Below are 18,183 nucleotides of genomic sequence, written 5' to 3'. Positions count from 1 at the left end.
ATTCACACTGAGCATCTACTCTATGTCCACCTCTCTATGAATCCGGCAGGGACCTTTCCAACACAAGCCCTGTCCTCAGAGACTTCCCAGGCCTCCACAGGAGGCACAGCCCATGAGGTCTGGAAGCAGCCGAGGGGAAGACAAGAAGAGCGCCTAGACTCCTGGGAGGAGGTGAGAGTAGAAGGAAGTGGGGCAACTTTCAGAAGGCAGGGCCGACTTCATTCTGCAAGATGAGACAGTAACTGTCAACAAAACCTTCCAGAAGTAGGAGGAAGTGGCGTGCATTCCGATGTGGAGAATGGAGAGTATGGGGGAAAGTCCTAATCTGGCAAGGAAGCCATAGAAGACAAGCAGTGAGATGCTACTAAGTAGGGCTGGAGAAATGGCTCAGTGGTTAGGAGTGTTTACTGCTGCTGCAGAGGACCCAGGTTTGCTTCCTAGTCCCCACCTGTTAGCTCACAAATGCCTATAACTCTGTTCCGGTAGTCCAATGTCCTCCTGTAACCTCTACAAGCTCTTGCATGCACATGGTGCACATAAACTCATGCAGGTACCCACACACAAATAAGAAGCACGAATCTTTTCTTAAAAATTAAAAAAGAAGTTACTAGCCACAGAGACCTTTTAGAGTACTTTTCTGGGGCTTTGTGCTGCCTGTCAAAGCAGTAGAAGAGGAGGTTGGATCTGGAAGAGGTCTTTGAGAATGGAAAAAGGAATACTAGTGTGAAAGAGCAAAAACTCACATGAACATTGTCAGAGCTTGACACAGAGGTAATGGCCACAAAGAGGTTGAGGTCAGAACTGGGACAGAAAAACTCAGACTGGTTTCTGCTTGTGGCTGAGAAGCTAGGTAGCCATGTTGCTTTTTGGCACAGTGCTATACAACACGCATGCGAGCCTGCACTATAAGGCAGGTAGGCAAGCCCCGAGGAGCTCAGCCACACACCTGGGCAGAGGGAACACTTAAGAGGAAATGCTCTGTAGCCTACTGCATGCATGTTGGGCTGTATAGGAGCCAACAGCATCAAAAAGAGACTCCAATGAAGAGAGATCCAATGAAGTGAAGGGAGAAAAGGGAAGAGTCTGGTGAGCATGTGTTAGGATCAATCACCCGAACACTGTGAAACTTAGACTGAGGTTAAGGGTTTTGCCACCTTTATGGAAGTGTTAAGTACAGGTCTCTTAGATTCAGACATCATTATGAAAACATTTGGGTTTATGTGAAAATAAGTACACTTGAAATACAACTGTTGAATTTAGGTTCGAACTTTTCCAGTAAGAAGAGGGAGGGGAGTGGTAAGTTAATAGTCTAGAGAGCTAGCACTCCTGGACTTCCAGTGTGAGACGCTGCTGACCTCAGGTGTGCTCATTTGGTGACAGCTGAGGAGCAATTTTAATCTGCTGCCCTAAGCCTCGCTGTACAGTCAGGAGGAGCTTTAGCAGGAGACACAAGCTTCACCTCAGCTTTTCAGAGCCAGCTTTCAGGTTTAGATCCTTTTGATCTTTTTCAAGGAACCAAAAGGTGAGATTATGAAGTCAGATACACATCCTGGCCAATGGGTTTGTGGTAAAAGTGGCCCTCTGTGACACACCGGAGTGAACTCTAGCCCACATTCAGCACTCAGGGGGAGGCAGAGAATTGCAGGTCTTCCCACAGAAGCCTCAGAGAGGACTGGCTGTGCTGGAATGAACGGGTTCAGACAACTCTGGTCTCTTCAACTATGCTCAAGGCAGTGGCATGGGGTTTAAATTTGAGCATGCTCCAAGCAGTTCAGAGTTTTACCACCACTGACAAGATGGAAGAAATAATAGCAGCCAGAAGGCATGGGATTTCAGGAGAGTTGGGATAGCCCAGCAAATTCTCACCCTAGCTGCGTTAATGTGCCCCATGGCATGCTACTGCCTTATGTATCATCCACACATCTGCCAGTCTTCTCTCGTGTAGTGCTACTTGTTAATGTTTTATAAAAATACTCTACATTCTTATTTCACATCTCCTCTTTTTAAAGTAATTACATTAGTGTTTATTTTTAAAAATCCAAAAGATTGAGAGACCTATGTCACATGTCACAAAGTTAAATGAAGTCTATGGCAGATGGCAGGGAGAGAATATGAAATTCAAACAGCTTAATGGAGCAGAGCTCATGTTGTAACGAATATGCTCTTCAGGCCACACCCTGGAAGAGGGTGACAACTCCACAAAGGCTCAAGTTCAAGTAGAGAAGTTTATGGTACTGCAAAGTAAAAGCCTTTCTTCCTCTGTTCTCCGCATAGCGGAAAAATAGTCAATAGTACAAAAATATGTATGTTATAAAAATTATAATAAAAAATTAAATCCCCAAAGGTAAGATGTATGTAAATCCTGTGCAATTCTTATTAGGATCCCATATGTAGAATTCATTGGGCTCTTTGGGAAATTTTTCTTATGGACAATATTTTGATGAACCCTTTTAATGTAAGGTTTTTGGTTTTATGAGTAAAGATTCTTAAATGTTTAACCTCAGCTTCAGAGGATTTGTTTATTGTTAAAATGAAATCAAGCATTTTGTGGCAAGGCCAAAAAGAGATGCAGTGGGAATAAGACCACAGAACACCAAATCTATTGCTGTAACACTCTGCTTAAGTCTTGGCGGAGGAAACAGATGAATTCCTTCAGTTAGTTCATATTCACCCAGCACAGCACTTCTCATTTGCCAGCATGTTAGACACAGGGAAGTCAGATTGTGTCACCAGGGACCCAATCACTGCTCACCTTCTCAAGACTATGATATTACAGGAGCAATCATACTTATTGACAACACAGTGAGTAGTGAGGATCAGTGATGATTTAGCATCCTTGCAACTCTATGTTCACTGTAGTAAGAGCTATTAAGCAAACAGCTGTTATGTGCTGGGTACAATTGCATTTATCCTCTAGACAATCCTATAAATAGGTAAACTTCACGAACTAAATGTCTCATCTCAGTTCCTTTGCTTTTGTTGTGATGAGACACCACTGAGACCGAGCAACTTACAGAGAAAATGTTTATTGGGGCTCAAAGTTCCAGCTGGTTAGAGCCTATGATCACCATGGCAGGAAGCAAAACAGCAGACAGGAAGACATGGTGCTAGAACAGTGGCTGAGAGCTTGCATCCTGATCCAGAGGTGTGGGGGGGGGGAGGGAGGGAGAGAGGGAGAGAGAGAGAGAGAGAGAGAGAGAGAGAGAGAGCGAGAGAGAGAGAGAGAGAGAGAGAGAGCACATGAGAGAGCTAACTGGGTATGGTATGGGCTTTTGAAAACCCAAAGGCCACTTGCAGTGACACACCTTCTCCAACAAGGCCACACAGTTCTATATTTCCAAACAGTTCCTCTAACTGAGGACCAATCTTTCAAATCACGACACTCAAAGGTACATTTCCCCTTGAATGTGTTAGAGCCTCTCATTGTGATGCACACCAGGCTAATGAACAATGTCTCTTTTCTTTCACAGCATTACATAAATTAATGGTGAGACTGGAATAGAAAGCATGACAGTATGAACCTAGTAATGCTCTTAATTTTATAGAGGAAGAAACATAGGTGAGTATCTTGCTAATATCATCTAGTTGGTATGTGCGAATGTCAGAGGTGCCAACTGCGGCGGTTACTATTTATAATCAAAGATCAAGTTATATTTTAGATTTGTTTATAATAATTGAGAACATACATTTTCAAGAGAAAAGCAAATTAAAACAAGGCATATATGTTCTTCTGTAAAGATAAGACTTGAGAAGTTAGTAGACACTGTGTACCAAGTGTGGAGAAACAAGTACTGTCTTAGAGCACTGTGGGAAATGTGTGGTAAAAAGGGCAACTGACCATGCCAACAATGACTCAGAACACACACACCTAACACCCAGATATTCTTTTAGAGCTTTCTTATAGGTAATGGCTATACAGACATGCAATGGCACATTTACAAGATTGTAGAGTACAACACTGTAAGATCAAAAGATCAGAAACTACTCCAAGATCTGTCAATAAAAGTCCACTTAAATAAATATGGTCAACACCTGGTCCAAAACATATTGCTATTTTTTTGAAAAAGGAATGTGGCAACTCTTTAGGTAATGATTGAAACAATCTCTGAGAAATAGTGTAAAGTGAAAAAAAGAAATAGAAGAATTCACAGTGCTTTAATGTTTGAAATTTAAAAAGGATGTATCAATATGTGTAAACTAACTCTAAAAGCATGCACACACAACCAGAAACAACTGTTGTCTTTGGAGAGGGGCCTAAGAGTCTGCAGGACAGGGCCAGCAGGGAGATTTTCTTTGAATATTGATTGTGTCAAGTACACGTATTGCCTGTTTTATAATTGAAAATGAAAAACCATCTTAGTATGCTCTCCCACATCTGGGGAGTATGCACCATGACTCATACGCTTGGGCTATTACCACATCTTCACTGTCTGTGCTGGTTCTCCTCCATTCCCCAACAAAGCACCAAACTAAGACAACTGAATTTCAGCCCCGCATCAGCTGTGGGATGATGAGCAAACAGCCTACATTACTAAGATATGACTAAAATACACTTCATAGGAGGAAAAAAAGTATCAAAATTCTATCCTCAATTCAAGGTCTTCCCCTGGTGGAAGGGGAGGAAATGCAAGTTCAAGACACTCATAGTACATAAGGTAAGCTGTGACACCAAGTGAATATGTGACAAAGCCAGATAAATACAAAGTGATGCTTGCTACCATCTCACCCCATGTCCCACTGAATTGTAAGTATCACATCTGGTCTCTCAAGAAAGAAGAGAATGGTGTGCCAGATAACAAAGGCACACACAAGTTAGAGTCACAGGAAAAGGCTTTCTGTTGTATTAGACAAGAGGTGAAGGAGGTAAAATTAATCTGAGTCTTGAAGGATGAATAAGAATTTAACAGGGTGAGAACACTCATTCTTTCCTAAACAGAAGAAGTGTGAGTCCACGGCCCCATTAGTCTGCTCTCTCCAGCAAAAATGGACACATGTCCTGCTGGACGGTCATGGTGCCCTCTCCAGCAGAAGAGGACTCGAGACTATGATGCACTGTGCTGCAGAGCTCATGAATGACACCCCAGCAGGAACGCAGGAGGGCAATAAGCCAGACCATCGAAGCAATTGTGTGGGGAAATGTTAATAAAACAAGAATCTGAGCTATGGACAGGGAAAGAGAACCAGACTGTAGGGCAAGAGAAGGAGAGGATGACAGAAGACAGAAAGAAACTAGTTACTAGAGGGAAGAAAGGATGGGGGGGCAAGGACCCCAAACCACTGCTGACTCACTTAAAATTTAAGTATTATTATTATTATTATTATTATTATTATTATTATTATTATTATTATTATTATTATTTTGAGACAGGGTTTCCCTGTGTGGCCTTGGCTGTTTGGGACTCGCTTTGCAGACCAGGCTGGCCTCAAACTCACAGCAATCCACCTGCTTCTAACCCCAAGCATGGGATTAAAGGCCTGTGCCACCACCGCCCAGCCTTATATTAAATTATAATGACAAATAAAACAATAAAGATAAATAAGCAGTATAAAAAGCCAAAATTTAAATAGAGAATTACATTTCCTGCAAAACAGTGAGATTACTATACTTTCCAATAATTCAGTGGAATACAGTTATATGCAAAAGAACTTGAGTCGTTGCAACTCTTGTACTTTTATTTGTACTTAAGATGCATGTAGAGGTTTGCTCAAAGCATATTGCATGAATTCTTTTCAATAAAAATATTTTTAAAAGAGATACATTTAAGCCTTAAAAGGCATCTAAAGACAAAGTGTTGGCAGCAGAAACCTTCACCATCACTAGCAGTTTCAAGGAAAGGCAACGGAAGCTGTGCATAGTGTAACCCAGCACATGTGAGGCTAAGGCGGGAGGATTGCCAAGATTTCCAGGCCCGGCTGGGCTGCAAGGAGACTCTGTATCCACTTCTCCTAGACTCTCCAAAAGACTATGAACACATACATTTTCAAAGCATCACAGACAGACCCCAGAGGGACTGAGCCCGTGGAGATACTCCCCGTTCACCATTATGTGGAGACAGAATTCTGGCTATTGGTTGGCGCAACTCAGACTCTAACTGCAAAGGTGGCAATCATTTAATGTGGCCCCTAGAAGAGGCTTTTCAGCCACTTACTAATGTGCTGAGAAAGAGGAGCCAGGCCTGGGGTATCCCATCCTCAACAGCATTAACCCAGACACCACCAATTACAGGACTCTCAACAGCCTCAAAACAGAAACAGAAGAGTGAAAACCAAGGCATCAGCAACAGGCCCTCACTTCTCTAGTGGATGCCTGTGATGTGTCACCAGCAGGGCTTTTCAGCACCTCTCAATAAAATAACCAGCTAAAAATAAGTCATCAGTTTTATTTTGTGATAAGTTGAACTTCTGAAAAACAAAGTGTACCATCCTAGGTGAGGTAGTTAAAATTCTTTCTTGAAAATATGACATCAGCACTTTTTAATTTAATTTCTCCTTATAATTTCAAGAAACTTAAAACAAGTTTCCAGGTTAATATGTTTTCACAAAATTCATGAGAGCCTGAGTTTAGCAAGTTGTTTTTTCTTCTTAAAAAACAAGTAAGTGCTTGATAACCTATGCTGGCAGATGCTAGCCTAATGGTGTCATCCGGTCCTTTAGGCAGTTAATGAATGAAGGGAAGGCCTGAAAAATATTTTATTCATTCATTCATTTATTTATTTTAAACTATGTAAATGTGGTGTGTGTGTGTGTGTGTGTGTGTGTGTGTGTGTGTGTGTGTGTGCGTGTGTGGGGGGTATCTCTAGAGACCTAAAGAGATCATTGGGAAATCAGTTCTATTCTACTCCGTTATGTTTAGTATTTTTCTTTTAATGCTTTGACTTAACCTGCCCAAATGAAATGTGTAGTTCGTGCAGAAAGCACATTGGCAAATGAAGACAAGATGTGCAGTTAGTATCTATTTCAGAAAGAACAATGGATGAGTGTTTCAGCACAAGTAGGTCCGATGGAACACATGGAACACATGCAATTACATTTATGCTAAAAAGTGCATGCTGTTTACCTAAAGTTGTAATTAAGTTGGGTACCTTGTGTGGTTCCTTGCAGACTCTGGGCCTACCACAGCAAGTGAATGCTGGGCTGACCACACCTGTCACTTGACTAAGGCTGAGCAAAGCTTATGAGTATAATGCATAAGGCTGAAGAGACATAGGAAAAATGGTTCAGGAAGTAGGTATGTATTGAGGCCATGGCAGTGTCAAGACAGAAAGAGAAGAGCCACACAGACTAAGTGGACACAGGGAGTCAGGATGGAGGCAGGCTCTAGCGACAAGAGCAGCAGGGGATGAGCAAGGATGGACAGCCAGATGCTGGTGCTGGGACCAAGGCAACCTCTCTCCACCATGCCAGAAGCAGTAAAGCACCAGTGACAGTAGACACATGCTTTCAGGGTTGTTAAAATTTGAAACATAGGAGCTAACAGCTCAATTAATTTTTAGGACTAGGACTTAAGAAATGCTTTGATTATAAACTTTGCTTTTCCTCTATTACTAATCCTCCTTTGGAATACCTATAAAAGGAAATCATCAAGTGAACTTTTTAAAATTTATTTTTAAATAATTTATTAAGATTACATCCCAATTGTTTTCCCCTCACTTTTTCCCCCCACTTCCCTTCCTCTTTCACCCTATTCCCCTTCATTAGACCTGTGGCAGAAGGGGACCTCCTCCTCCACCATATGGTCACAGCCTATCAGGTCTCATCCAGATAGCCTACTTCCCCTTCCTCTGAGTGCCACCAGGCCTCCCCACCAAGGGGAGGTGGTCAAATAAGGGGCACCAGAGCTCATGTCAGAGTCAGTCCCCACTCTCCACACAGCTGTGCAGAATAGTCCATTGGCTGGATCTGAATAGGCAGGTGAACTTCTACTTTCTCTCATATGCAAAACTTTATCACCACCCTCGACAGAAGGCAGCGTTCTCATTCACTTAACCAGTCCTCCACATGTAATTGAGACGTCGTCATCTCACACAAATCAAGAGAACCAATTGTTGGCCCACGGAAGTATTTCTATTTACAATTCTTTGTCAACAGAACCTCACTGAAGTGTGTAAAGGACAGGGCAGTCTTTTTCTCTGCCCTTCCCCTGCCCTGCTGTTACTTCCAAGCCATATGTATCATGACTCCCCTCAGCCATAGTCAGTCCTTAGTTAGGATCTTCAGCTCTTGCTCAGCACATTTCTCTGTTTGGACAGCTCCTGTGCGTCCCTTGATCTCCATAGGCCCCATGAGGAGAGCCAGAGAAGGGAGTGAAATGGGCAATACACTGTGGGGAGCTGGATGGCCAGCAGTGGCCAAGAGGCCTTGGCTAGCTTCTGTAACACACTGGGCCCAACACCCAGCTTATACCCAGGATGATTTTGAATTAAACAGGCTGGAAAATTGTTCCGTCTCTTATTCCTGCTCATACCTCCATGAACTGTAGACTGTAATTGGGGTTAAGGAGAGAGAAGGTAAAAAGGTCCACTTTAGCCCTGAGTGTAAGTTGTGTTTGCTAATCTACCTCTTCTCAAAACAATGGTTACTGTCAATTTCCAGTTCTTTGTTCCAGGGGTAAAAGGCATAGTCTGGCCTACAAAAGTTACTTAGCCCCTCTGTGTTTCAGGTTCCTCATGGCTGGGACAGGGTACAAGAAGCCTAACCTTAACTTTAAGTATCTATCTATCTATCTATCTATCTATCTATCTATCTATCTATCTATCTCTCATGAATCGTGTGTAGTGAGTGTAATCTATGTAGGCACATATATCCCAAATGTATGTGGATATCAAAGGACAGCTTGTTGGAGTCAGTTCTCTCTTTCCACCTTTATATGGGTTCTGGGCATTGAACTCCAGCTGTCTGGCTTATGCAGCAAGCACCCCCCACTCCATCCCCAGCCATCCCACTGGTTCAAGGGCACTTACTTTCAAGAGCTAGTATTGACGACTGAATATGTTATGTGTATGCAAAGCTCGGAGAGAAGTTCCAGCTACATGGTAGGCTTTTAATGGTTGCTTTATTCTAACCCGCGGCCATAATAAAGATCTGTTTGGCTTTTATTTCCATCATAAATTCTCAGGCTAACCGGTAGAGCAGAATTCTGGGACCTGTGGGTCACAGGGTGCAACATTTTAACAGCAGGAAGATCAGTGCCCTGTGCACTGCTTTTATCTACTCACCCCTGCAGCTACAGTAGCAAAACTAACTAGACTACGATGTAAAATATCTTTAATGTTCCTATCACATTTAAAAGAAAATAAATACGTATAATATCCCTGCTACTTAAGTGTGATGCAGTTAAAAGGAGGCCAGAGCTTTTGGATTAGGCTAGCATAGAGGAGACACTCCATGAAAGCAGAAAACAGCTGAGCTACAACTGCAGCCATGGTGACAAACACATGGCCATCTCTGGAAGGAAGGCATTTGAATAAATGGAAGCAGTTTTGTAGTCAAAGAGCTGCTCATGTGTGCTTCACTTTTGAGGCTGGGTCACTTGCTTGTCTTTACAGAGGGACTGAGGCAATGAATTTAATCTTTTCTTGAAGTTTCACATCCCTGTATTTTGTAGCCACCATGTGAGTGTGACTTTAGGATGTGTGTCACTGTAACAGCAAGGAAATGCCATCAGTTAGACATTTATTCAAAATCTCCTGATATTTAGCAACATCCTCAAAATTACTTATAAAGCATTTTTTTTTGTCTTTGCCAAAGATGGAAAGTAGAGTCACATGCACAAATGACTTTGGGCAATCTGCTACAGAACTGTTTTAAGCACGGCATCAACATGCCAGATCAATAACTTGTTTCTTTATCTGCACATGCCATGAGAAATCTGGCTACCATAGAGTGCCGGATCAATTAAAAACTGAATTTGCTATTTCCAGACAGCAGATAGCTTGAGGCTCTGTAGGGCCAGCAGGCAGGGATCCAAATCCCATCTCTCTCTGGAAGCATAGCTCACAGCACTTGGATGCTGTGTTATGTAGGGGTGTGGGGGAGGGGGAATGAGGGCTTGACAACATAGTGGCTGCCTCCAGATTGCAGGAGGCAGCCCTCATTCCTCAAACAGCAGGAGCTAGGTACCAGAGCCAGGTGAAAGGACGTTTGTTGCTTTGCATCTCTACCCAATCTGGTTCTCAGACATCAATATACTGCTTCTGAGATGAGACTACATTTTGCATACAAGTATGATGCAAGTACTTATGAAACTGATGTCACCAAGACGCCTAACCTCTTAGAAAAGAAAGGACAGTAGTACAGTCCCAGACTGTTGATGCAGATCTCTCCTGTATACTTCTGATTAAAGCAGAGCTCATGACATTTCACCTCACATTTTTAGAATACAAACTTTTACAGAGCACTGGTAGATAAGGTTCCCAGACATGTTTGTATAAGCAGTTCTCAAAGTAGTCTTAGGAAGTGTGCATTATTGAAATAAACTCTTTTTACATAGTTGGCATTACAATTTAAAAAGATGCTGGTGTGTCATAAGAAATTGCTCAGCGGTTGAGAGCTCTGGTTGTTCTACTGGGTTCAATTCCCAGAACCTACATGGTGGCTCTCATGTATATCTATAAATCTATAGATTATACTATCTATAAATTTAGTTCCAGAAATCAAATGCCCTCTTCTGGCTTCCACAGTCACTGTGTGCATATAATACAGAAACATACATGCAAGTGAAACATACATACACATATAGCAAATAATAATATAAAAATGTGCTTGGACTGGGCTCAATGGAGAAAGTGCCTTCCATGCAAGTGTCAGGGCTAGAGTCAGAATCGAGGTAAAGCTAGGCAGATGTGGTGATGTGACTGCCTGAAATACAGACATCATGAATCCCCAAATGAGCTGGCTAGCCAGACTAGCCGGAATTGGCCAGCTTTGGGATCAGTGAGAGATTCTGTTCCAATACAAAAAATGGAGAGTTACCAGGAAGACGCGATCAACTTTGGCTTGTACACACATGTGCATGCATGTCTGAACAGTCACACATGTACCCATGCACATGAAAACATGTATGCACTGACACGCAAATAAAATGTCCTAATACATCATTACAATTATCCCGTGTTATGTTTAGAGTAATCTTTATTTTTTAGGATGTATGTGTGTGTGGATTGTGGTAAGGGAGCAGCCATAGTACCAGGAGTGAGCTAAGGGCTTTCTGTATACTAGGAAAACACTGTACTACTAAGCTACTGAGTCCCTTGAACAACCTTCCCATTTGTGTATATGTGTGCTCATACACACATTTATATGGGTGCATCTATGCGTGGTACATGTGCACATGGGTGTATGTGCTTGTTGGACGTCAGAGCTCAACTTTAGCTGTCATTCAAGAGCTGTCTACCTTTATTTATTTTTGAGCCCTGGTCTCTCACTGGCCTAGAGGTCACAAATAGGCTAGTTGATAGGCCAATGAGCCCAAGCCCTGGGATTAAAAGTGTGCGCTATCACACCTAGTTTTTTAACCTGGGTTTTGGGGACTGAACTCAGGTCCTGATGCTTGCACAGCAACCATTTTACCAACTGTGCTATCTATCACTGCTCAAGCAATCTTTAAAATGAAAACACAATAATTAAAAAACATTCATATGTTTTACAGTATTTACTTATAAACAATTAGTGCGGGCCCTGATGATCAACATGCTTCAGCTATTACGCTCGTTCACACTTGCTGTCCCTCACCTAACCGCTCACATTCTCCGTCTCTCTGTGGTGATACTTCATCACTCAAACATCTTCTAAGAATGAGCTATTCCTGAAAGTTTCTAAGATGTGTACACTTCCCCCTAAACACCAATGCTCTAAAAGTAGAATATATACAACTCTACTGTTTTTAAACAAAACATGTGTTTCATTCTGTATACTAATCCTAATGATTAACCCTGGGGTTGTTAAAATGCATTAGGGTACCTGGGTCTTAGGGTCTAAATTAAGTGGTCCTGAGCAGCTACTCTTTCAGAGGTCCAGCCGTTACAGCCCACTATTTCTTTGGCTCGTAGGCTGCCACTTCTTCCTAGAGCTCTGGACTGTTGAAGCAGTAACCACCTTCTTCTTAATTGCTATCGGGGCGGCTGACTGTGTGGTTTGGGCAAGCAGGCATGCATATGGGTAATCGTGGATTTACACAAAAGGACAGACTGTTGGTGGCTGAGGAACTGAAGGTAAACCGAGGTGCAGGGAGGGGGCGCAGCAGTCCTCTGAGCCGTCTGGGCCAGGCTGGCTCTCTCTCAGCTATATTTTGGGTTAGCCAGATCACTGCGTAAGCAAGATCTTGTGCTGAAGCAAGCACTGGCTTTCATTCTCATTCTATTTAGAGGTGACGTTGTCAAATGCAGTTATACACAGCCATTTCCTGAGACACATGAATTTGTTTGCAACTTGTTGAGATATATATTAGAATAATAGCCATCACCAAAAGACAACAACAACAACAAATCCCACTATAACAAATGCAGATGTATACTGATTTTTTTTCTGAAGCATGCCCATTAGCTTATGTCTACATAGATAGACAAATTCTTAACACAGCTAGCTGATAAAGGAAGGACGAGGCAGGCCTCACAAAACCTAGAGAGTATGACAATGACGAGCCACTAGAAAGAATTCAAGTGGGGACATAGTGGGAACACAGGCTAATTCACTCAGATTACCTGGGTTAGAATTTACTCAGCATTGCAAATGTTAAAAGTTGCTGCAGACCTGCACAGGGTTTTCTAACTTTTCCCTTCAAAGCAGCTTCATATTGTGTAGCAAATTTTTTACATTAGCAGATCATAAACATCTGTGTTCAGCTAATAATCCTAGATTTCCCCTGAACACATAAATTCTGATAAAATCTAACAAGAAAAAGAAATACAAAAAGAAAGATGCATCTTTTATGTGCACAGTATTTTCTTCAGGATCAATACACAGCACACATGTTGGGTGGCATGCTTTTAATAGGAGTACTCTAATTATATCCTGCCCTAACCTTCCTGAGATTTACAGAAAGGGGAAACTCAATTCTGGGTTGACACTGTGTGCCCTGGAAGGCCTGCAGGTGGGTAGCTTCTCCTGGACATTAGTATGCTGTTTTCAGAAACCATGAGCTTTAGTTATGAAAACAGCAGAGGGCAAAATGGATAAAATATAACCAGATTTTTTGCTATTTTGGGCTGCCTTTCCTGATGGTCCCTTCAATTAAAATGGATAAAAGAAAATATGCATTGGTCAAATATGTTTATATGGTCTTTTTAAAAAGTTATTATTATAAAAATTCTTGGTAACAATTTTTTAAATATGGAGAGGTGACGGTATGAAATGAAGCTCTCCATGCTCCCAGCCACACTTTTGAGTTAAGAAATGTTTCCCAACATCTATTCAGGCGCACACCTTGCTGTTCAGCTTTGTTTGCTTTCTGTAATAGCATTTAAGAGAAAACCGTGTGACGATTTGCCACCTACAGGAAAGCCTTAGGGTGTGATTACAAAATGACCCGGCCTCAGGGAAACAGCATGTTTGTATAACCTGGTGACTTTCCTGTGTCCGGGCTTAGGAGGAGCTGGCCTGGCTGTGGTGAGGGGGCAGGGTGACAGTAGAGCAAAGACACCTGACTCACTGGGACAAGGCTGGAACACGAACTACTCTTTGTAATGACAACTGTTCTAGCACTTAGCAGTGGACAAGGCAATCATTTCACTGACCCACTGTAATTTGGAATGAAATCCCAGGAAATGACGCCAACTGAAGCACAGCAGCTCCATTTCTGAGCTCACTCAGCATACCAAAGCCACTGAAATGCTGAGTTCTCCTTCTCTGGCATACAAGGACATCAAGGAAAATTAACATTGCAAGCACAGCCAAAGAGAGAAGACCATGAGAACATTCACTCTCAAGCCCAGGGATACATTTATTTTACTCTACCGTCTCTAGCATTATGGAAAGTTTCAATCACATAGAAAAACACACAGAAGAATGAGTCCCCATAAAGCCGTCACTCAGGTTCCATGATTGTCAACACATGGTCCAGCGTTACTTCACGCACCACAGCCATTCCTTCTTGAAAAAATTTTAAAGTAGTTTTCAGACAAGCGATGTTTTATATTATGTAAGCTTTCATTTACAATACACATGTCTATTTTTCTAAAGATCACTACAGACATCTCATTGAAGATAATATGCTTGAATCAACTTTAACCACATCTTGTAAAACATTTTATACTCAAACTTATCCACCTAGAAAACTGACTTGCCTGACTGTAACTGGACAAGTAAAATGGCAAAGCAGTACGAAGCACAACTCTAATCATCTCTCCACAGCAGGGGGAGAAGCACTCTCTAAGAACTGAGAAGGTAGTACATGCTCCTGTCTTCCTATGGGTCTAGGCTTTGGGAGCACTCCAATCAATGATGAAGTCAAAGTAGCTTGGTCAAGATTGGCCCACATGGAGCTTAGAAAGGTGAGAGGAGCTACTAAGGGGCCCTGGAGCTGCCTACAACTCCCTCTCCTTTTCTATAAACATACAGAATACAAGACAATGCCAACATACCAACTTTTATAGGCTCAAAATCACTCATTGAGCAGGCTAGCTCCTTGTAATAATTTACTACCAATCTGAGAGCAAAGATCAAAAGGAATTCCATCTAGCATTTCTATTCAATCCTTCACTGCCAATGACTAATTTGTAGGGGAATGAAGTCCTCACAAGATGAAGCCAAAATCGTCTGAGGTGACTTTGATACAATGCCACAAAGGATATGAAGAGGAAGCTAAGATGGCTCCATTAAGCATTCTAATAAAAAGAATAAAGGAATTTCCCTCCTCTGTGAATTTTTAAAATGATGGAAATAGGGAAAAATTCAGACAACTCAAGCAAAACCGTTGTTTTGTCAAAGCTTTTTAAAAATTGTTGTTAAATGGTCATTAGTGCACTTGTGCTAATTAAATGGTCTCATGCAAGGGAGGCAACCACAGCAGTTAGCAGTTCAGCATGCCTTGGGCCAGTGCTGTCACATGACTATTATGTCCCCTTCCCACTGCACTTCCAGATGTTACTGGCCCCAGTCTCTTCTAACTGAATCCCTCCTTTCTGCAGACTAAGCTTGGAAAGCATTACCATGAAACAATAGTTTTTAGTATCACACATCTCCACAAAGCATAAACACTTCTGTTAAAATGTTCTGGTGCTAAAGTCAATTAATTCTTTGCTACATACTAGAAACTCTAAGTTCTCTGAAGTTATATCAACTGCTGGCACATTCGTTCTGTCTCTTGTGTCTAGACATCGCTCTATTCTCAACTGAGGAATGGAATTCTTATGTTAGTTATTTTGGCTGATTGAAAACTTTCTACCATGTCTGCCTACAAGTTCATAGGTAAAGACTCAAATTTATAGTAGCGTTTCAACAGTGTGATATTTTGTTTGTTTGTTTGTTTGCGTCTGAAATTACTTCAAAGTAACAAGTTTATTGGGATAGAGATTTCATACAAACCTCAGAAAGCCTTTGAGGTGTTTTACCAGGCAGATGTAAAGTATTAGGAGTTCTAATACTAGCCCCAAGCATATGATTTTTTGAAATATATGTGTGTGTGTGTATGTATGTGTGTGTGTGTGTGTGTGTGTATATATATATATGTTATTTTAGGTGTATGAACATTTTGTCTGCATGTGTGCAGTGCCTGTGGAGGTGAGACGAGGGCTCCAGACATCCTGGGATAGGAGATATAGATGTTTCTGAGCTGCTATGTGAGCACAGGGAAATTGGACCAGAGTTTTCTAGAAGAGCAACCAATACTCTTAATCTAGAGACATTGCTCCAACTCCTGTGAGTTTTGTACTTCTTAAAGTAGTCCTTAATCTTTTATAACTATGTGGGAAAATGCTTATAGGTAAAAATATACCTGGAAGTTCTTCATGTGAATGGGGTGGGAAGTTTGGGCATAAACTGAACGGAAATGGCTTGGTCCTTTACTAAGTAACTGGAGGGAGCACAGGAGGCCTTATACCTTGGTCTTCTGCCTTGGTAGTCTTCTGCTGCTTCTTGTACACATTACTTGTTTAGCACAGTAAGTGTCAGAACATGGAGACTCAAGATTAAATAGTAAAGGATTCACCTGTCTCCACCAATTCCAAGGCCTCATTTACTCACTATAGCATTTCCTCCTTCTCCAGAAAACACAGGAACTGCACAACCTGTCCCTTCACTGATGATGTGTAGCTGGACTTTGTTTGGCTTGGGGCAGAGCTGGATGTGAGCCCGGGGCTGTGTGCACGCTGGTAAGAGCATCCGCAGCTCTAGCCCCTGTGACTGTACTGTAACTTGAAAAACATGCAGGCAGTTCAGTTCAGAAATAGACATTTCAGTTTTATTTATAAGACATTTTAAAGGAGGAACATAAATGTAACTGGTAATGATTTCAAACTCACCTCATACATACTATGAAACCTGTGCTATCCGCTTAGGAAAATCTAGGTCTGGGAGGCATCACAGCGAGGCACTCCCCTGCCGGGTCAGAGCAGGGATATCATCAGACACCCTAATCACAAACACACAGTCACATGCTTCTCTTACCTTGTGATCATATGGATTGTAGGAATGAAACACTCGAGAAAGATCTTTTGTCCTTTGCTTTTTCTGTGGAAGAAAAACCATAAATATATGAGTTGACAGGTAGCAAAAAAAAATACATGTATGTGTATATGTGTATTTTTCTATCTACCTATAGATAGACAATTTTTTGGTGTAAGTGGACACCAGCCAACTGATAGTTATATAAGGTCAACTGTCATGTAGCAGGCAGGCTACCTCTTCCTAGAACAGTAGTTCTCAACCTTTCTAGAGTGACCTTTAATATAGTTCTTCATTTGTAGTGACCCCATCCACAAAAATATTTTGTTGCTACTTTATAACTATAATTTTGCTACTGTTATGAAGCTTAACATAAATATTTTTGGAGACAGAGTTTTGTCAAAGGAGTCATGACCCATAGGTTGACAACTGCTGTCCTATTAGGTTTTGTAATTAAAGTTAATTATCATCTCAAACTATTTCCAAATACACAACTAGAAACTAAAGTGAGGGGAAAACCTCAGTACACATTTGGGGTCTTTTCTACTCTGTTTTAATGCTACCAACTGCGCTGCAAGCACTAGCATCTACTTGAGTGACACTGCTATACCAGGTTGCCTGAAACATCTTGAGTCTGTGTGCTTGAGCCTGCAGCTGGGGTTGGGGGACACCTTCATTATGAAACTGCTCTACAGCCTGGTGCCCAGCATGATGTGTCCTATACACAGTATGCACTCAACAAATAATGGCTTCATGAATCAATTATATACTTGAGGCAGAGAAGCATGTAACTATCATAAGCCTCCTAGGCAACTAGGAAGAGACAAGGCCCTTCACTTCTAATGAGGTGCTCTTCTCAGCCTAAACCCAGAGTCTATGCAGGAACTCTCAAGCTTGCTCCCCAGGCCGTGACGAGGATAAATATGGAGTTCTGCTATCACAGCTAGCTTGTTTGCTAGCTACTGTATGCTTATACATTTCCGTATCAATTTTGTGCACAAGTGTGTGTACATATAACACACATACATTGATGAGGTTATCATTGTCAAAGGTAGGAGGCTGGTCTAGAGTCTTGTGACACTTGCTTTCTACTTCATACTTTGTCCTCGTCAAACTCCCATGCTGTGCTGGATATTCCCTCATTAGGCACTCTCAAACCCCAAAGCTTTAGAAATCCAAATGTTTTCTGCCAATCATTTTCTGGTTTGCGTACTTGTTGAGGCCGGGCATCAGTGCATACCCAAGGCTAGCCTGGCACTTGTTCTTCTCCTGTGAGGCCTGGGGCTGAAGGTGTACTTTCCCAGACAATGACAATCTTTGCACAAACATTTCTATAAGCCTGAAACCTTGTATTGTTTTAAGAAATAAATTGTGCCCACTGGGTTCCGGATCAAATTATATGTATGCCTCTGAGTTGGTATGTTCAAATTGCACCCCATCTCATACGATTCCTTCCAATTTGCCCTTCCACCAGGGGTGAGGGAGAGATCATAGCTTAAGAAGGGCACTTCTCCTCCATTTAGGTTAGACTTTCCTAAACTTACAAAATGGATTAAGTGCTTTTTAGAATAGACAAGGAATACTTTC

General features: G+C 41.8%; 1 protein-coding gene across 1 annotated transcript in view; it reads right to left on the bottom strand.

Moving 5' to 3' along the window:
* The window catches only part of CDKAL1 (CDKAL1 threonylcarbamoyladenosine tRNA methylthiotransferase), a 543,702-nt gene that overhangs the window by 111,781 nt on the left and 413,738 nt on the right, over positions 1–18,183 (bottom strand). Inside the window, exon 13 of the mRNA XM_084796106.1 lies at positions 16,600–16,662. Coding sequence (XP_084652232.1) covers positions 16,600–16,662 — 63 coding nt within the window. The remainder of the gene's footprint in view (positions 1–16,599; positions 16,663–18,183) is intronic.

This window comes from Acomys minous (genome assembly GCF_964271855.1).
Source record: "Acomys minous genome assembly, chromosome: 9".
In the NCBI taxonomy this organism is placed as follows: Eukaryota; Metazoa; Chordata; class Mammalia; order Rodentia; family Muridae; genus Acomys; species Acomys minous.
This window is presented reverse-complemented; position numbering and strand designations above follow the sequence as displayed.